The sequence below is a fragment of the Pipra filicauda genome, unplaced genomic scaffold (genome assembly GCF_003945595.2).
Source record: "Pipra filicauda isolate LSUMZ 115617 unplaced genomic scaffold, ASM394559v2 scaffold193_size2426894_pilon, whole genome shotgun sequence".
Taxonomy (NCBI): domain Eukaryota; kingdom Metazoa; phylum Chordata; class Aves; order Passeriformes; family Pipridae; genus Pipra; species Pipra filicauda.
In genome coordinates this window covers 2,268,889-2,289,217 of record NW_024104302.1, presented here as the reverse complement: position 1 = coordinate 2,289,217, position 20,329 = coordinate 2,268,889, and the positions used below count along the sequence as shown (strand labels likewise).

General features: G+C 45.9%; 1 protein-coding gene across 1 annotated transcript; it reads right to left on the bottom strand.

Moving 5' to 3' along the window:
• Nucleotides 1-7,166: 7,166 nt before the first annotated feature.
• KRT23 (keratin 23) lies at nt 7,167-17,037 on the bottom strand. The gene is made up of 8 exons (XM_027746327.2): nt 16,471-17,037; nt 12,930-13,012; nt 11,884-12,040; nt 10,204-10,365; nt 9,985-10,110; nt 9,035-9,255; nt 8,344-8,369; nt 7,167-7,687 (listed from the first exon to the last, which is right to left on the bottom strand). Exons 1-8 carry the CDS (start codon nt 17,020-17,022, stop codon nt 7,584-7,586), a joined length of 1,431 nt encoding a protein of 476 aa, XP_027602128.1. The 5' UTR covers nt 17,023-17,037; the 3' UTR covers nt 7,167-7,583.
• Nucleotides 17,038-20,329: the final 3,292 nt, after the last annotated feature.

Below are 20,329 nucleotides of genomic sequence, written 5' to 3'. Positions count from 1 at the left end.
AGGCAAAAAATGCAGGGATCTTAATTAAAGTGGTAGTCAGGCTTAGGTGAGACATCTGCTTTGTGTTATAGCTCTGCAGCTTTAGTTCAGGGTCAACCTTCAGCAGCTATGTTCTTTCCAGAGCCCTCTGGACTATCAAGTAGAAGTGTCTGAGGTGGATGCAAGGGGAAGCACAGAGCAATGGCATCATGAAGACCTGGTGTGAAAAGATATTGGGCTGAATTTTCTTAGTGGTGTTTTTCTTCTTTTCTCAAATGTACAGGACAGTCTGTGGGTTCGTGGGTAACACTTCCTTCAGTGACGTGCTCTGTCAGAGATTTTCTGTAGACATAATAAAACATTATAGCAACGCTAATAAATTTTCTGATTTCATGAAGAAGTTTGATGGTGTTACAGAGCCATGGAGATAAGTCCTGCAGGGCTCTGATAACACGAATGCCAGTCAGGCTGACTCACCTGTGCCAACCAGCCACAGGCAACCAGTCTGGAGAGTTCAAGGAAAAAAGACACACCCAGCTCTGGGGCTGTGTTCCTGCTGCCTTTAGGTGGAACAGATGCTTCTCTTTTGGCTGACTTAGAGATTTGAATAAGGCAAAGTCTTTTAGTTCAGTCTTTAGCAAATATCCATTCTAGGGGTGAAATCCAACAACCTGTTTGTTGGTCCCTGTAACTGTGTTTGGGTTTGGTGCCATAAGAGTTTGAATCTGAAAGATCTACGCTACAGTCCTGAAAGGACTTCTGCTGTGCAAAGTGCATTCAGGGGAGAGATATTCCTTGTTTGATATTCCAGCCATCTTCCAGTTTTCAATATTTCTGGGCCTGAGAAATTCCCTCCTCCTCAGCTACCTTGGCACCACTGTAAATGCCAGTGCTGCACCCTGGAAGCCTGCTCTGTCCAAAGAGCAAAGCAAAGGTGTTTTGTGCTTTGCTGAATGGGATCAGACAAGAGAAAGGTCCAGGTGCAGTCACCAACTCTGCTGGGTTCACTTGAGCCCTGAACATTTGCAGCCTTACACTGTCTGTGCCTCTCATACATTTTTTTCCCTCATTTCCCTCTCCTTTTTATCTTCTGTCCAATGAAAACACCTCTATCTTCAAACCGCTGCACCTTATTTCTTTCTGCTTGGGGCTTTGACCAGAGGGGTAAGTTAAAGCATTACTTTAAATATTTATGGTACTTAGAGAAGCGTTCCAGCTCTTGGAGTGGTGCACGAGGCAGTGTGTGGGTTCCATCCCTCCTCAGCCACAGGTGGAAAATGAAAGTCAGGAGCTGCCTTTCCTGTCTCAGCTGCTCTCCTCCAACAGAATCAGATCTCAGTGCCAACAAACACAGCTCCAGGCCACACAAACGAACCTTCTCTTTTCTCTCCCCTAAAAGTGCCATTAAGATCAGCTCTAACATGGGACTGCAGGCAGATCTCTCTCTCTCTTGTAAAAACCCTGAGCAACCAGGGTGTCAGGGTAAGGAGAAAACCAGTGAACTGGAGAGAATTCCAGCTTACTGGTTTTCTCAGTTCCATAATGCTGGAGTAGTTCAGCATCCACGAGAAAATCTTACATATTTATATGATTCAGGAGGCAAATACAATTTTCATGACCCTGTGCAAATATATGCACACACTGAGTGTACACCATAAAGGATATGTGCAAACACACTGCACTGCATGTGTTCACAGCTGTGTAGATTTTTTTGCTGGCCTTAAAAAAAAAAAAGTCCTTGTGGTTTTGGGGACCTGACTTGTGTCCTGCTTGGAGCCCCCAGATCAGAATTAAAACTCAGTTTTCCCCCAGGGTACAATTGCACTCCACAATTGTACCCCAGGGTACAACTGCCAGGAGGTGCCTGGGCAGAGGCAGGGCTGCAGCTTCTTGTTCAGAACTTCTCTGGAAAACCATCCTTTCAGTGCATCCCAGTGACCCCACGGCATCCCCTCTCCCGGGGTTTGTGCAACCAGGAGCAAACTATGGGCTGCTTGGAACTCGAAATACCATCCCAGCATCGGGATCTGCAGCAGGCAATCAGGTATCCAAAAAAATCCTAATAAAGGAAACGAGCCAAAAATCCGTCTTCATACTCCCCTGGAGGAAGTTTGGCACTGTGACGGGTGTTCATGACTCAAGTGCTGCAGCAGAAATTTCCAGTTCGAAGCTGTTGGCAGCCGCGGGAGCCCCGGAGGAGCGCAGGGCCGGGCCAGGCCCCGGGCTCCGTGCGGATCTCCCGGGTTGTCACTAGAGGCCACCACCGACCTTCGGAACGGAGCTCTCCAGCCCTCCCGCGCCGAGCACCGCGGGAGAACCCGCGCGGAGCCGAGCGAGGGATGGAACTCGCGGATTACATAACGAAAACGGTTCGTGGATCCATCCACACTTCCCTCCATCCAGAAGAAATGTTTTTACATCACTCGTGGCCAAACATTTAATGCAAGTGCTGTGTAAGGAGTGGGTTTGGAAGCAGTGGCAGGAAGTATGAGCTGTCTTTCTAAATCTTGACAGCTAAATCTTTGAGAGCAGGATGTTCATTACCACTTAAAATTACACCCTTCGTTATGAAGATCTGAGTATCTCGGTTTTTAGGCAGTGATAAACTCTAAAGAAAAGGTTACTTTGGTTGTGTTTCTATGGTTTTTGTTACACACAGTAGCGCTGTTATTTCCAGTGGATCCATTCCCAGAATGTCTTGGTGACTGGTTTGAGACTGTCTCTGGTGAGATTAACCTGGAAGCAGAGCCTGGGTGCTGAAACAGCTTCCAAAAATTGGTCATTTGTCTCACTAATAAGGCCTAAACCAGTGATTTTTTGCCTGCACTGATAACTTCACAATCACAATTCCTGTCTGCTTGCAGCAACGTTATGGATTTCCTGCTTAGAAAATACTCTGGCAAGAGTCTCTCCCAGTGTATTTGTTTGATGCATTTGATGTTTTCGTTTCTCATATGGATGGTTTGGGGGTGCAGAGGCAGCACACCACTGACTTCTGTTCTAAGGAGGAACTGTAGGTCATAGCTACTTCAGCCTGTTTGTTTCTCCTTTTCCCTGCCTGCTCCAACCTCCTCTTAACCAATTATTCCTCTTAATTGAAATACATTTTTCTCAAATTATATTCCTCATTTTTGTTGCTTTCTGTAGAGCCTAATAACAGCCCGTCACATTGACTCCTTTGGTCTTGTCCTTAGGACATTGGAAAGCCAAAAAATTTACCCTTGAAGTCTAGATAGTTATTGAAAGTGTTTTTACCACAGCTGGTGTTATGATTTTATGCCTTTAAGCTTCTGATGCATATTTAGACATTCAAAAGGCAAATTAAGGTGTCCAGGAGAAGCAGCCCTGCACCTGCCTCACCATTAGGTCATGTCCTACCCCAGGAGCTCCTGCCACAGGGACACTCCAAACTGCCAGACATTGGTGCTTCTGTTTCGTGCCATATTTTTGCACACAGTTGGTTTATGGCAGCCCTAGGCCTGGGGCTCAAGTAGGTCATTTCAGCATAGTCACACAATTAAAGATGTCGTAAAAATGCATCTTGAAAAGAAACAAAAATTTTACAGAGGGAGGAATGATGAGGAAGCCACACATAGCAAACCATTAGCTGTGATTTCTCAAAGCCAAACGTCCTGGTAGAGTCAATAATTAAAATGCTTTTGCTGTATAATGCAGGACATGGGGGGACAGGGGGTGCAGCCTCTCCAGCATTATTCTTTTCTTGCTTCCCTGTTTATAGATCCTTCCTTTTTCTAAATGATTCATACACACGAACAGGCATCTCCCAGCAAAACTTTAGAAACCTTTATAGGTCAGGGTGTGGACATTGTGAAATGTTTTACCGGCTCTTCTACCTATTCTCCCTGCTTCAATAATCCATGGAACCAGCGGGTTTAGCAGTGCTCTAAAGGAGAGAGTCCCTTTCTTCTCTCTATAAATGGCTTTGTTAATTTTGCGTCCGCATTAACAAGGAACAGAGAGCAAAAATCTTGCATTCTGCAGAAGTGACTGTTGATAAATAAGGCCAAGCCCTGGCAGTGTGGGGCCAGCTCCCCAGAAGAATGTGTGATTAATAGCACAAACTGTGGCTGCATTACCTCATCACACACCTCTTCCAGGGGATCAACACTTCACTTACCAGAGCTGCCTATTGTAATACACCTTAATAAGTTTTAACATTTCTACAAGTGAAATGAGCTGTGACTCATGCCCAGGCTGGAGAGCAGTCAAGGCTCTTGGATTATTCCGTGCAGGACTGCCTTAAATGGCAGGTGAAACTGCGAGGAGCCGGCTGCGAGCACGGATGGTTTCAGCCTCCTTTTATAGGCTGAGTTCCTGTGTCTTGTTGGTTTGCAGAAGTACTGTTGCATCATTCACTTAGAGTGAGAAATGCTGTTCTTTCCTGCTCATAATTCTTTGTTATCCATTTATGGGAAATAGAATCTCTTCACTTGGAGGGGGTTATTTTGTATGATACTCCAAATTTCTCATATTGCACTTCCTTTGCTCCTGGCTCTGCCATTTCCTTGGTGTCAAAATGGCACTTGTGTGTGTATGGAATACTGAAGGAGGCAAAATACCAGCTGGCAGAATTCCATCAGTTTCAATACAATTAATAAAGTAATTTTTCAAGCCATACAGCATCATACTCCCAAAGATTTCCTTCTCTTCAAGCCGCTGCTCTGAGATTACAAGAAGCACCACTTGTGCCCTCTTTTAAACCCTCCCAAATACTACAAAGCCACCAAAGACACCAGCACGGTGTTCTGTATAGGGCTCATTTCAGTCAGGCTGCTGACACAGGCACATTGAACATCATCAGAGTATGTGCAGGGTCCTGACCGACCGTAAACACTTGGAATGAATCAATGGAATTATCTCTTCCAAGCAATCAGACACAGACAGGATTGCTGTGAGTGGGGAATGGCTCTTCAGGAAGTTGTATTATCTAATAGCTGGGCTAAGTAGAAGCTGTGAAGTGATGAATTCTAATTTAGTGGCTATCAGTGACTTTCTTTGCAGCCTTGAGCAAGTTGTGTCATCTCTTTTTCCAATTTCTCAAGCAATAAAATGGGAATGATAATACTGCCCCCGTTCATTATCTCCCTGCCTTCATCTCTCAGTGTGGTGTGAGAATATGATGTTAACAGTGCATGCAAGTGGTAAATATTAGCACCATTATTTATTATTTAAGGTGCAGACCCACCCTAAATACATTTAGAAATGCATAACTTATCTACCAGAGCACAAATTCAGAGGTAATGAGTAACCAGCAGGTACAGGGCACACATGGCTGGTGACACGAGCTGTCCAGCTCGGAGGAGACCTGCGACTGTGCAGAGTGTTCTGGAGCCGTGGAAGATTCGCCAGAAATCAGCAGCTTTTGCCACAGAATATTTGCTTTCCTTTGGAAAACAGCATGTGGTGTAATGAGTATTTGTATGTTGAAGGACTAGCTGGTTTACTCCACTTAGTAAAAGAGACTTAAATGGCTGTGAGAGCCGTGGGTGCGTGGTGGTGTCAGTAACGGGGTGAGCTGGGAGGTCGGTGTGTGAGCTGTACTGGGCTCTACTGGTCTGACCAGTACAGAGCTCAACGGCACGGGGGTAAGAGAAGGCTAAAATCATCAGAGTGGTGGAGTGGAATGGGAATTGTGCTGCCTCTTAGCAGAGGAGAATGGGAATTGTGCTGCCTCTTATCCAGCACCACTGGGACCGGAGCACAGGGCACGGGGAGCACGTCTCACCTCTGCACAGGGGACGCCTGCACAGGGCAGAGTGAAGCCAGGGCATCGCTCAGCAGTGTGAAATAAGGACAGGCGTGTTCCACACAGCACTTCAATTGCTTGTTTTCCCTTCTTCTTTCCTTGTAGTTCAGCACAATAACCCAGCACAAAGCAGATACTTTCCTTTGATGTAGAAATAAGGGGCTACTTAGAAGTTTTTATAATTATCTGTGTCACAGCAATGCGGTTCTGCTCTGTAAATCTGGTAAATGAACCTATCTTTAAATAACTCCGAAAATTGTTCAAGAAAACCTCGGCACATTTTGTCCAGATGCTACAAACACCAGGTCTGGCTCGTTGGGTCTGGTAAGCCATAAGGAAGGACACTGTTAATTACCAGGAGTTACTAATCCTGTATTACAAGTTTTACCCAGTTTAAAGAAACCATTAGGTAATCCATCCAATGCTTTTGGGATCTCTTTGTGCAACAAGGGTGGAGAGTTGGGGGGCGGGGGGCGAAGGGGGGGTCAGGAACTGGTCCGAACATGCAGGTAGCAGAGGGCTGTATCACAGAGATGGACTTTGTTCAGTTTAATCTGCATTTTCTTTGAAATTTTCCCTTTCCTTTGTGAGCCCTGTTTCAAAGCAAGGCAGGTAACAGGAGCCCTTTGTGAGAATCCCTCATGAGTGGGGATGAAAGGGCACGATGACAATGCCACTCACTGTGAGCCTGCCCTGGACACAGATGGTGACTTTGGAGTGCAAATCCTTAACACTCATTATGCTCTGTTTTGTCTCTCTTCCTTCTGCCTTGCAGTCTTCCTCATCTAAACATCCTAATGATGTTTCTCTTTTCCTTGCCCATATTTTAGCTTTGCCCAGCACTGTTTCTGTCGGGGTCTGAGCTGAGGAGGGGGAGGAAGCCTGGATGTGACTAAAGCCCGTGGGCTCTCCCTGACGTTAGCACCCAGTGCAACCACCACTCTGTCCTGACTGCAGAACCCAACAACAGAGACAGTGAACATTAATATCAGACCAAATAACTGAGATGGTTTTTTGAATTATCTGGGTCACTGAGAAAGGTTGAGAGTATCTGGAAAAATACTTACAGGCTCTGAAGGAAAGTGTGTAAAGACAGTGCAAGAAAATTTCTCTCAAGCCGAAGAATAAAGAAATGTTTCTAGGTGACTATTTTAGTAAAGTGACTTTACAACACTCCTACTCATAATGCTGTTTTCAGTGGTGACATTGAAAAGTTGTACATGGGGAATTTGAATAGTTTGCTCGTGTAAATGCTGTCTTTAACTTGTGTCACCTTTTTTCTTTCCTGTGTCCTTCCAGTTTTGTCCCTCCTGAAACAGTGGGGCTTTGGCAGTCCTGAGCCATGTCGGTGGCACTGCCACAATGGGCTGGGACATGTGTAAGGGAAAGCAAAATCAGAAATTCCAAGGACCAGAACAAGTAATGGATAAAAATTTATTGGCTGCAGTGAGGTATATGATGAGAGGCATAAGACCAGGAAAAAAGTTGAGAGATTATTCCTTTTAAATTATAGTTAACTTGCAGAGCGATAACTGAATCCCAGACGGAGATTCCTGCCCCGGGGAGATGTGCACGATACATCTGTCACCAGCTCAGCCAGCTGCTGACGCTGATCAGCTTCTCTTCAGCGTCTGGGTGACTAAAAGCTCTTTAAACTACCAGTATCAGCTGTACCCAGCTCCGTGTGGCACTTTGCAGGGTTAGGCTGCAGATCATGTTAGGAGCGAGTTCACTGCAGTGTCCCTGTCCCACACACGGGGAGCTGGCTCACAGCACACTGTTCCCGGGGGGCTGGGGGAGCTGCTGCGGGAGAGCCACTGCTTGGCAGGACCTTCCTTCAGGCTTGTGGGGGGATCTCGTTGATGGTGGAGGAAACCACCTCCCCGTTCACGCTGTCGTGGACAATCGCTTTGAGCTTCCGTTTGCTCAGCCCGGCGTGTTCTGGAAGAGAGGGGACTTCATTAGCCAAGGGGCAACCCTGAGACAAGGCCACGCAGGGAGAGCTTCGTTTGCAGTCCTTCACCTGCCTCTCAGCCGAGTTATCTTTGCATGTTTCCCTTTAAGTCAATATTTGTTCTTGCTCTGTGTGAAATGTGCTGCCAGAAAGTCACCCTGGGTCTGGTCCAGGTCAGGGCAAATGAATAACACAGCGACAGCCCAGCCAATGCAAATCCAGCAGATTATGCGGGATGTCTGCAGGTCATGCTCATGCCAGAATACGAGTTCCCAGACATGCAGATTTTTGGTTTGCTCTCAAGCCCTAACGCTGCTTTAGTCACCCAATGAGTCTCTGTGCCTCCTCATATCCCAGGAAGGCTTTAGTCTGGAGTCTGAGCTGTGGCCACGTGTGTGGCTGACGGCGCTGGGGCTGAGGCAGCCCAGGAGCAGCAGGCACAGCCCGACGGGCTCTGCAGGGAGCCCTTCACAGCACCCAGGAACCACTGAAAGGGTTCTCAAATACAGCCTGTGTGAGCCTTGCCTGCCACACACACCTGCCACAGCTCAGTCGGGTGAGGTTAAAATTACTCTGAGGAAAATTTGATTGGAAATGACAGTAATTAAGAGTCACTACAGAGAACAAAGTAAGAGACATTTACCTTTAGCTTCAGATTTTCTTGCTGTCCTGTAAAAATAATAGAGAGAAAATAATGGTCAGACTAATTTCAAGAAGTTTTTAATCCCCTTCTTCTCACTGATTCTAAGGAGACCTCATCCCACTATGAGAGAAAATTAAAAAATAAAAAGGAAAAAAAAATTATGCTTTTATACCACATGAGCTTTCCCTTGGTAGGTGCTCTCACCTGGAACTGTCCCCGTGCACATTCACTATTGCTCCTGGGGAAGGTGCATTGGTTCTTGTGTATTCTGAGCTGCTCAGGTTGATCCCAGTTTGGCTTTGGACAAATCCCACCACCCTTGGGGGGACACACTGGCCTCCCTGCCTGAGAGTTTGGGTTCTAAAGGCTGCTAATCTTCCTTTTCAGATGAGAGAACAAAGATGAGGGCAGCACTTTCCTATGCTGAGGTGGCCATGCTGTGGGAGTGGAGAACTTATTTTTTTTAATAAAAAGTTATATTAATTTAGGCAATCCAAATTACATGGGTACAAGTGTCTCTGTACTTTAAGTGGCTCTGGCTTTTTATTATGATCCATCGCATTAAAATACCAACCCTTGATGTAGTATGGAACTCACAAGCTTTGATTAAGCATAAACAAACAAACAAATAAATAACTCGAATATGAGGACTCTCCTCTCATCTGTTCCAGTCGGGGCAGCTCTGCCTTACCCGTCAGCGTTCCCTTCCAGCAGCAGGCGGTACGTGGAAATTTCCTTCTCCAGGCGGGTTTTGATCCCAAGAAGAACCTTGTATTGGTTATTTTGCTGCTTCATGTCGTGACGAACCTGGCTCAGCTCTTCCTCACACTTGGAGATGATCTGCTGCATGTTTTGAAGCGCGGCAGCGTAGTAATTCCGAGTGTCGGCCAAGGTGTCTTCCAGCATGTGTTTCTGGCAGAGCAGATAATACCAAGAACCATGATTATTATTTATGTGGTAGATATAACGCAGAAATGCCAGAGAATTTGGTCTCTAGCTAGAAGATTGCAAAATTAAGGCTGTGGTAATTTAAACACTTATGCATTTGCATAACTATTCCTGTGAAGGCAGCAGAACCACGAAGCTGTGTCGTGTGTGCATGAGAGGCAAAGCTGAGTCATTTCTCCCTGCTGTATCCGTTCTGCTCAAAGCTCTGCTCCTGGCACTGCTGCCTCTCCTGTCAGTCCTGCATGGACTGTCCACAACTGCTCCAAAGTCTCCAGGTCACTGGTGTGAGCTTTAACCCATACAAGAGCTGAGCAATGTTTGTGAAAGTTCCCCACCAGCATTTTTCATTTTTAACAGTTCATGCATTAAATAAGGGTTGCAAATATGAACTTTGCATTATTATCTGTCTTCTGGACGTGTTTGCTTTCTAGACCATGGAATCAGCTACCCCTTCTCCTCCCCTCCCCATATTTTGTTCTAAGGAGAGACATGAATTTTTCACTTCCTGGTGATGGTTGCTGAATCTATTTGGCATGTTCTGTCAAAGTCGAGCACGATCTGAATTCCAGTTTCCCTCCTACTTTAGCAACTGCAACAAAGTTATTCTAGGCTGTAGATTTAAATGGAGAACTGGTCCATGGCAACTTTGAGTTGGGGTAGGAGAGAGCAGCCCAGGATGTCTGCAGCAGATACCTTACTTATCTGTGCCTGCAGCTCGATGTCCAGGGCCTGCAAAGTCCGTGTGAGCTCCTTGATCTCGTTCTCGTTGCGCTGGATCTCCTCGGGGTTGGGGGTTGCTGCCAGGGACGTGACTGAGCTCTGGGGAGCAGAAGCAACAGCAAAGCTTTACTGACCCTGGTCAGGCAGGTACAGCCACAGGGATCTTGGAAATGAGCAGGGAATAGCTGTTACCTGTTCTTTGTACCAGTTGTCCAGGCTCTGACGATTCTTTTCAATTATGGCCTCATAATCTTCTCTTATTTCTGCCAGAATCTTGCCTAAGTCCTCAGGAGGGGCCGCGTTTACTTTGACGTTGACTTTGAAGTCTTGTGAGGAGCGATTTGCCTGCATATCCTGTTCATGTGTTAGCAGAGGGAACAAGCAAACTCATTTATGGAAGTGGAAAGTTTTCACAGAACCACAGAATCACAGCGTGGTTCGGTGGGGGAATTGTTATATATATATATAATAATGTTAAGTTTATATATATATACATATATATATATATGTATATATATATAAAGTTAACATTCTTTGGAAAATTTACATATTGATGTTACTCTGATGTGACTTAAACCAGTGAGTTATGTTTGCTTAACTCAATAAAAATGTGTGAGAAGATCTTTTCATAGAATGTTTCTGGAAGACAGGCTTAATGAAGAAGCACTGACATTTTTTATTTATTTATCTGTTAGGAACCCAAAACCTTTGACGAAAATCTAACAGTAATTTAATCTTTCTTACCCTTTACGTTAATATTTATGGAACTATAACTAAGTTTACAGGAGAGTAATGTAAAAGTTCTATGTAATTGTTAAAGGAATAATTGGATTAAAGCATATAATTACTGTGTAAACAACATAATTACGGGACCAGTCGGGCAGGTAGGGTAACATTCCTTCTGGTGTAGCACAGCCTTCCGTGCCTGGTACCATTTTCAAAGCGCCCAGGCAGAGGAGCCTTTCGGGGTATGACATCACCGAGTGCGGATCAGCTGGACACAGGGATGGCTCTGCTGGATCCCTGCCTCCCAGAGCTAGGGCTGGCAGGGGGTCAGCCAAAGGCAGCTTCCCCACTGCTGTGTAACCCCAGTGCTTCCCTGCCCGCCTCGACAGCCCACGGACGCCGAGCAGCGCGTTGGGTTCTGCGTGAGGCAATAACTGCAAACAGCACCAGATCAAAATGAAACCAGCACGTTTCTAGCAGTGGGGTTATAAATGTGGAATAACAGAGAGCACTGGGTGTAGCTCTGGAGGAGTTCAGAGCAGCGTGGCTTTTGAGAATTATTATCTAATTATTGTGCTTGGGATTTTGCAAGAATGAGTAATTTTGCTTGAGTTCGCCAACCATTCCTTTTTAATTTGGATCCTTCAAGAACTTAGGGTGTGCTTAGCTCAGGTCAGCCTGCTTTAGGTGACCCTGCTTGAGTAAGGGGGGTGGACAAGGGGACCTCAAGAGGTCCCTCCCAACCCTCAACCTTCTGTGAGTCTGGGAAAGGATATACCCAGGACTGAGGGAAAAGGCTGTGATGGTTAAACCCAACAGCACCCAGTAACATTTCCTATTTCCTTGAAATCTTGTGTGCTTGTATCTAAGTCTTTCTGAGAGCATTTCTGTCCAATCTGTCAGTTATTAGTAGCTGTGCATGACAGATGGGTGGGAGAGACTACAACAGCCTGTTCTCTCTGAAACCCTGGTGTAATTGGTAAAGCAGACACAGACTTTGTGCCTCATCTGACTCTCATTGGCTGCTTCAGAAACAGGATCAAACTGAATCATCAATCCCACTTATAGATTGTGGGTCTTACTCAGTTAATTACATGTTAGCAAAGATTTGAGCGATAGGATTTTACCAAGTGGAACTTTTTCTACCTCCTCGTGGTCTTTCCTCCTGAGGATGTGCTCTTCTCTCAAGCCCTCGATTTCCATTTCCAGATCTGTGTTAATAATGGTCAGGCCGTCGAGCTCCTTCCGCAGGTTCTCCACATCCAGCTGCACTCCCTGCCTGCGACACTTCTCCGCTTCGTATCTTTATGAGGAAAGAGGACACAAGGTGCGTGTTGAGAGCTGCCCAACTCAGGCTCTGGCATACGGAACATCAAAGAGAAGTTAGACGTGCTGGAGTCCTGTGTGTAGGCAACCAGAGAGAACAAACAACCGAGGGAACAAATTCTGTTTCTACAATATGCTGTTGGAATATTTTTGAATAGTCTTAACAATAAGATGGGTTTCACTATTTTTGTATTTCGTTTTCCTTTCTCCCTCACAACTCCTCCTATATGGTAAGGAGTAAAATCGCTCTTTTTTTCACTTCCCTTTTTGCACTTTAATATTCACCAGGTTGTGAAAGCTTTGAGAATGTGATTCTCTGAAAACAGTCCCAGCAATCAGTGCGTGCTGTAGTTTTTCCAAAATGGTAATTTTTCAGTCCTTCAGAAGACAGGAAAAATCTGAAGGAAGCCAGTTATTCCCATTCCTCTCTAACCTCTTGCAGTGTCTGCACTGAGCCACAGGCAGGGAGATGCTGCCATGGGCAGAAGAGGTGATAAATCCAGGAAATAGATTTGGGCTGGACTGGGAAGTGCAGTGCATAGAGGGGATAATTTGTAATCCCATAATTTGTAATCCCAGATGACAGTTTTAAGTGCCTTTTGTCACAAGTATCAAGTGTCTGCTGTCAAACCTGCTCCTCAGGACCTACACTAAGTATCATAAACAGGGTGACTCAAGGTTCTTCAGCAATCATTTGTGGGTTTTACATGCTTTGGGGTTTTTTTTCCCTGCTCTACATTGTTTTTATTCATCCAGTATCACCAGAGAACCTCAGTAAAATCACTTCACCGTTGGATTAGCAAGAAAAAACAACGTTTTGCTTAATCCTCTTTCAAACTTGATCAGGAAAGCAAAGAAGAGCTTACTTGAGCCTGAAGTCTTCAGAAGCCATGTTAGCGTTATCGATTTGTAAAAGGATACTGGCATTGGTGATCTTGCCATCCTCAATCTGGAAAACAGAGAATCCCACAGGAGGCTCAGTGTGGCCATGGGGTGACAGTAGATAACCTGTGCTGGTTTAGCCTCCCTGCTGCTTGAGAATTTCCATGTAACAAGAGCACAAGAATTTCCATGTAACAAGAATAACAGCAGCTCAGTTTCCTGATTCATTTAGATGTTCTGCAATTTTTGTTCATAATCTTACTTTACTCTTAGTCTTACTTTTTTGGGTACGAACCAAGAGTTGTCACCTTATTCCTGGCCAGGTAGAGGATATGATTTGTATTACACAAACTTCATGGTTTATTACAGAGTAACAGTCACTGCCTTGCTCTGGTTCTGTGACTGGATTTTGATCCTGTTCAGCGTCGCTGACAAAGCTGCCTTGGGCATCTTTAGAGCAAATTTCAGTAAGAACCACTAAGCTGTGTCTGAGTACAATCAAGTGTTGGCATTAATGATATACTAAAAAGCAGCACGTGCAGGAACACCTTGCTGAGTCGGTGTTGTGATGCAGAGGCACCACAGGGGTGGTGGCAGCGACTCCCGGGCAGGGCCCTCAATCCACCACAGGCTTCAGCCTGGAGTCACATGGACAATGCCACTGGCATGGAGTTGTGTTCCATTCAGTTATTCACCTGTAACTCCAGCAGCACGGACTGATTAGTTCATGTTTCCGATTTTGCTTTGGGATTTGAAAATTGCCCAAAAAGGTGCAAGAGGAAGCACAACTTCCTAATTCCTTTAGTGTACTCAGCACACACTGGAAAGTCTTGTGAGCCCCTGATAACATGGAATGGCTTTTAACTATAGATCTGAATGCAAAAAGCTCAGCATTGTGTGCAAAATCTTTGGAAGAATTCCAGCAGGAACCCATACATAATTCTCAGGAAATCATAAATGTAGGGCATTGAGTCCTTTTCTAACAGAGAGGAAAGAGGAGTGTGGTCACAATAGCACCAGTCACCTTCACTCAGCACCCACAGAGCACACCAAGGGGCATCATGGCTGTACCAAAATCATTTACAGAGCTCTCAGCACCTTCAGGTTAAACTTCCCACACCTCAGTGAATCACAAAGAAACGAGGAAATGACAAAATTCTCCTGAAGTGTCAAAGGTTCACCTCGTGTAGTAAATAAGAAGGTGGAATGTTTAACTAATCTGTTACAGACTGTGCGTTCCTGAGCAATTAGCAGCACACCTCGGATCCTGCCCTGGGACACAATCAAGGCCAGCTGAACTATAACACCCTGAACGTGTGGCTGCCTGGAATCTGGTGTCAGAGAAGAGGCAATTCTTGAATCCAGCCTTGGAGAATGGTAAATGCTACCGTGGGATCTACAGGGTGATGAGAAAGCAACACGAGTTCTTCATCTTTGTGCCATTTCATAACCACACAGGTGTAAGGAGTTGCTGTGTGACTCTTGCTATCTGAGCGCTCGTGGGTGCTCTGCAGCCAGCAGGGAATCCCACATGTGCCAGCTGCCTGTTCATAATCACACAGAATTCCTCCCTGCATCCCTCGTGAATGTGGCTGGACACTAGTACCGGTCTGCAAACTCACAGATAACTTCATTAAGGACTCACATGTTGTTATATAGGAAATACACTCCAATTCCTTCTCAAACTGAGGATTTTCCAAGAAGGCTTCCTGCACTGGCTTCTTCCTCACATGTCTCGTGTCCTTTGTCCCATCTCCTGGAGTGCTCTGTAGATCACTTTGCTTATTTAGCGACACAAGGTGTTTGAATGAGGCAGTTACCTGAAGAACAGGTGCCATTTCACTGTGTGTCTGGGTTACAGTGGATCAGGCTGGAGCAAGGCAACTTCTCACTCCAATGAAATGTTCCTCCTGAATTCAGGTATGCAGGGAAGAGTGCAGTCCCAAATGTAGGACCCAAATGATTAAATGCCTCCAAGGTTCAGACAGACAGTTTATAATAGGCTTTCTGGGTTATTGGATATAGGATCCTAACTTTGGTCTAAATTTTATTTCAGGTGCTAAATTAGTTTCACCTTTTAAATTAACGTTTAATTAATTTAATTATGGTTAATAATTAGACACTATGTTTTCACTCATTTTACTGGCAGACTTGGTGCTAATTGCAATAATTTGCAGAGAAAGTTAAAATTCTGGGCTGAAGCACTGAATTGTCACCTGTAAATGATCCTTTCCTGGCCCTCCTGCCTCATCCAGCACAGCCACTGGCCTCCAGGTTCCTGTGGCCAGGGACAGCTGTTTAAGGGGTGAGAGTTAAAAATCAGTGGTTTGGGTATAGCCTATTCAAAAGTGAGGGCTTTACCCCAGTCAGCATCATGGTTTTATGCCTGTCCTTCTGAATCTTTCTAATCTATTAATTCCAAATCAACCTGAACACATTTATGTTCTTGATGAACAAGTTTTTATTTCTCTTTCAGTTAAAAAGGAAAGTGCTCCAGTGCCAGGTCTGGGGACGGTGACCTTTCTTTATCCTTAAAACAGAAATGGGTGATGACAGTTCTGGCTCTCTGTACACAGGCTGTGGTCAGAGCGCCTCATCTTCTGCCTGGAGGCAACACTTTTAACAGTGAGCACCCAGTTTGATTAAGTCCCTGGCCCCAATCAGCAAAGATACGGATTAACATCATTTCCAAGCCCTTTTGAAAAGAATTTCTCAGGGTCTTGAGAATGCCAAGTAATAGTATTATAAAAAGTGGAGGGAAAACGACAGCATTGCATTTGGAAGAGCTTTGGGTTTTGCCCCATATGGGTATGTAAAGTTAATTACACTGATTAGTCACACAGCTGGTTACAGTGCTAAGGATGTTCATTATGAATACAGATTAATATTATGCTTAAATTTGAAGACACGTGAGTTTGGGAGATTGAAAGAGTTACTGTTGAACATTAATATTAACTACTGGCAGGAACCAGAAATTCTCCTTTTAATTATAGTGAAAACATCCACAAGGAATTTGTCACTGCTATTTTCTTAATTACAATGAAGTATTTTTCCATCTGATTACATAAGCTCATTGGTCCCAAAACTCCTGTAGTTTCATTGTCTGCTACCGCAGGAATCAAAGAGCTGGAATGCCCCAGTCTGTCTGGAGACAGCGGCAGGAGAGGGGCAGGCTCTGCTCTCCTCCTGCTTTGTAATTTGCTCGTCAAAAAGCCAGAATTCTGCCAGACGCAGTTACTCAAGCCCCAGTTTCAGTGCAGAAAGGAACACTTGGCAGCACACGGATCCCTCTATTCTTCCAGTCTCTGCACAGTCCCCCCTCGCCCCCTCCCAGCCTTTCTCGTGCCCCGTCTCCTCCTGCTGAGCACAAAGAATGTTTGCGCCCAGGCCCTGGAACCACCTTCCTGGGGATTTCTAGCATTTCAAAGGTTTTATTTAACTTCTTCAGAGGAAAGCCACCAGCATAAAGGAGAGCCCAGATTCCTTAGAAGAGCACAGAATGACACAGTCCCAGCTCTGACTTACCTGTCTTTGCATGTCAGTGACGTTTTGCTCGTACTGGTTGAAGTCATGCCTCTTTCCATGAGACTTTGTCCTGTGCCACTCTAGGATGCAGCTCTCCAGCTGAGCGTTGGCTGCTTCTAAGGCTCTCACCTTGTCCAGGTAGGCGGCCAAGCGCTCATTCAGGTTCTGCATGGTCTGTTTCTCATTGCCCCCCAGGAAGATGCTTTCCCCATGGTGCTCGCCGAAGCCTGCCCAGGGTGCCCCTCCTGCAGGCAGCCAGAGGGGTCTGGCGGAGGAGAAGGAGGGATGTGTGCTGCTGGCACCACCATCTGCACTTGACGCTCTGTAAGAAGTTCCTTGCTGGGCCAAACCACACCCTGAACTACCCCTGAGGGACCCAGAAAAAAACTGGAAAGGGCCTTGGCTGGTGCTCATGCTTAGCTCTGTGTGAATCGAACCCCGGCTTTGGCTGCCTAGCACTGAGCAGCCTCTTCGCCTTCCCTGAGCAGCTTTATGCCTTTTCCTGTGGGAGTTTCCCTTCGATGAATGACTACAGCAACAAGATTGTGTCATCACGAAACGTGCTTCCTCTTGGTCAATTCTGAAGCATTTATGAGCCTGCACACTGTTGTTGTTTGGAATCAGCCACATACCGGATTGCTTTCCTTTCGCTTGTTTGGGTTTTTTTTTCTTTTTCTTTTCATATGATAATAATGAGGTGTGGCCAAAATCCCGTAGGTGTGGAACAGGATCAGCTCTGCCTCAGACTTCTCTCTAACCCTGTAGTTAGCATGTTATGTTTTCCTGCTCGTGAGGGGAATAAATGGGGAGCTGGGGTAGGGATGGGGCTCTGCAGATGCTTTCTGTCCAAATTCTCAGATGTAGAATTACAGCAGCCTGTGGATCCTCAGACCCAGCATGTGCTATCTGCCGTCATTAATGACCAACAGCTTCAGCCTGTAGGAGACACCAGGCTTTAATGAAGTGATTCAACTTCTAAACTAAAAAACCTCCAGTCCGGAGTCAGTAATGCCCAGCTGTTCCCCACAGCTACCCATTCCCAGGGGAAACACATGAGAATTAGATACTTTATATTTTCTACTGATTTTCTCACAATTTGAGGTTCAGTCCTGTTTCAATGGTCTTGTCACAATAGGCAGCAATGCAGGGATTTCCTGCTGTTCCCAGCATTAACACAGTTAAGATATTTGTATCCTTAGCTAGAGAAAATATTTACAGTGTGAGTTTGTAGCAAGTCAAAAGCTTCAAGTAATTATTGAAAGCTGCCAGCCTTAGAAATGGACCTGGCAATCCTTCAGGAATAGTCTTCCTCAAAAGTCTCAGTGATTTCTGTGGAGCTGCTTCCATCAAACACAGAACAGGGGAGTCCTGTTCCTCCTGCTGGTAAGGGGGGGCTAAACCGGGAAGCGTTCCCGTGGCAGCCGCTGGGGTTAGAGGATTACCTTGTCTTTAAGGGTAGTTCTGGTGTGCAACTGAGGGATGGGATAGAGGAGAAAGATTTGGGAAGAGGCTGATTTCCTTACCCAGGTGAAAGCTCAGCCCTTTCCCGGGGTCTGCCTCGGCCCTGCTGCTCAGCCTGAGCGGTGGGGTCAGGGAGACTGCACGGAGCCGAGTTACACTGTCCTGGCAGAAACCTGGAGGGGTGTGTTTTTCTCTGTTTAATTCGGAATGCTGCAGCAGTCAGGAATCGCCGCACTCCAGCCTTCCCTGGGTACCTCCCGGCCTCTCTCCTGACGTAGCAGGTGCGGGGCTCCTCCTCGTGGCTCGGGCTCGGCTCTGCTCGGCACCTGCTCCTTTCCTTTTCCCAGTTCCCTTTCCGTGGAGCGCGTGCTCCCTCTCCTTCCTCAGGCACTCCGGTGTGGAGAGATGCTGCCGTTTGTAACTGTTTGGGACAATTACCCGCTGAAAACAGGGTTATCCAGTGAGTGCCAGGCTTGGCTCTCCCCAAACACTCTGCCAACAGCCACTGTCCAAGCTGCAGTTCAGGGTCAGCCCTGCTGTTGGAGAGCGGGGTGAGCTTGAAGCACCTGACAAAAACTGGGGGCCTAACTTGAAAAAAAACCCCAAATTTCATAGAACTGATGATATCCTGCTGTTCAGCTCATCTCACCAGAGATCATTTTCAGACTGAATTTCCATCCAGCAAGCTGGTGTCTATGAACTATTACACGGAAATGGAAATGCACCTGTATGTACGTAGTAGTATGTAAAATAAAATTAATCCTTCGTTTCACGGGATATTCCCAAGCTGCCTGGCAGCGAGGCTGGCAGCGTGTGAGACCAGAGAGCCTCTGTCCTGCTCCCTGCGAGTTTCATGGAGTTACCACATTGTGAAAACCAGAATTGTATTTTCTCTCGCAAGTAATACAGAGCACAGGTGGTCTGGGACATGGCAAGGGCTTCCTCTGAAGCTCAGCCTTTCCAAACTGGGAAAGACACCACACAATTTTCATTCACCCATGTTGAGGATCCATGAAAAAGATCAAACAACTGACTTCCAAACCTGACACGGCTCTTTGTCAGGCTGCACTGTGGGTCTGGGGCTTAGTCACCACTTTAACCCAGAGCAGAGAATGGAAGCGATGATCGGAGTGTGGAAATAAACCCTTGTCAGCAGATGGCACCCTTGGATGCTCCCTGGGAGCTGGGGAATGGGAGAATGCACTGTCCTGGAACTGTGCTTGTTGTACTGAATTGGAACAGGGAAAGCAGACTGAGCTGAATTTCTAGGCTGCACTTTAAGTACAGGAGAATATTTTGACACCTACATCGTACAGGTCAATGTCCTGCAACCATCACTGGTTCATTCAGCTCCTCCATCCAGAACTCAAGTGGATGGATAGCTGCCTGTGGCTGTTGGGAATTCCACCTCTTGCTGTTTGAGTGATACAAACAATAGTTACCTTGGATCAGGAAAAGAGGTCATTTGTGCTGCTTGGCTTTCCTTTTCTGGTGCATTATGATGTTGCTTTGCAAGAACCTCTTCCCAGTTCCTTCCAGTGGGAATACCAGCAGGATGTGCATTTCTTACCAGTGGCACCAGTGATCCTGTGGTCTCACTCATGGCCAAACTGGTGGTGCCAGCAGTTTAGATTTCTTTTAAGTGTCAGGAAATAGGAAACACAAAAGTAGGGGCTCTAAGGAGGTTGGAAAGAGAATAAAATTCTAGAAATTACATCATTTTTGCAGACACTGTTATGCAGACACTGATGGGTATTGAAATACCCATCAATGGGGCTAAGGACACCTTTTCCAAACAGGTTATGGGAGCACAGTACAGCATTTAGATAACTCCTTATGTACTCCTGAGGTTGGGATTCACCAGGCTCTTAAAGCTTTGTCAGCATCTCCTCAGTTCCTCCGGTGTGGATTTGCAGCTGGGAGAAGGTGGTGTGGCCAGTACAGCAGCCACAGCACTGACACGGGCTGGGGAGGTTCTGCCTGATGGGAGAGAACCAAAACAGCCACAGCAAACTCTGAGCAGCTCATTTCACCTGGACCATGCCTGGAGCTTCCTCAGGAGCTGAGGGCATTTCTCTTTGTGCTGAAGGCAGTACAGGAACAGATGGAAAAATACTGGGTTTTGCAGAGGTGCATTTTATTTGTGCATGAATTGTGTGCTTGGCATTGAGGACAAAGAGCTTTAGGGTTTTTTATGTTATCTTCTCCATTTTTTACTGATACCAGCTCCAGATCCCTGGAAGAATTTATTGGCACTTTGTATCTGTTCATCACCATCTCTGTTGTTATTATTATTAAAGTTGTGACTGTTATTGCTGTTGTTACCCCTGCTGGAAGGGTGTGTGGGCTGTGTGTGGCAGTGCCACACTGACTCCAGAAAACACCATCAGACTGGATA

Excerpts from the sequence above, each read along its gene's own strand:
- KRT23 (XM_027746327.2), bottom strand. The coding sequence starts at position 17,022 with ATGACACAATCTTGTTGCTGTAGTCATTCATCGAAGGGAAACTCCCAC. Across the intron at positions 10,366-11,883 it reads GGAGGAAAGACCACGAGGAG|GATATGCAGGCAAATCGCTC; the intron begins GTAGAAAAAGTT and ends ACACATGAACAG. Across the intron at positions 9,256-9,984 it reads TGCAGGCACAGATAAGTAAG|AAACACATGCTGGAAGACAC; the intron begins GTATCTGCTGCA and ends CTGCTCTGCCAG.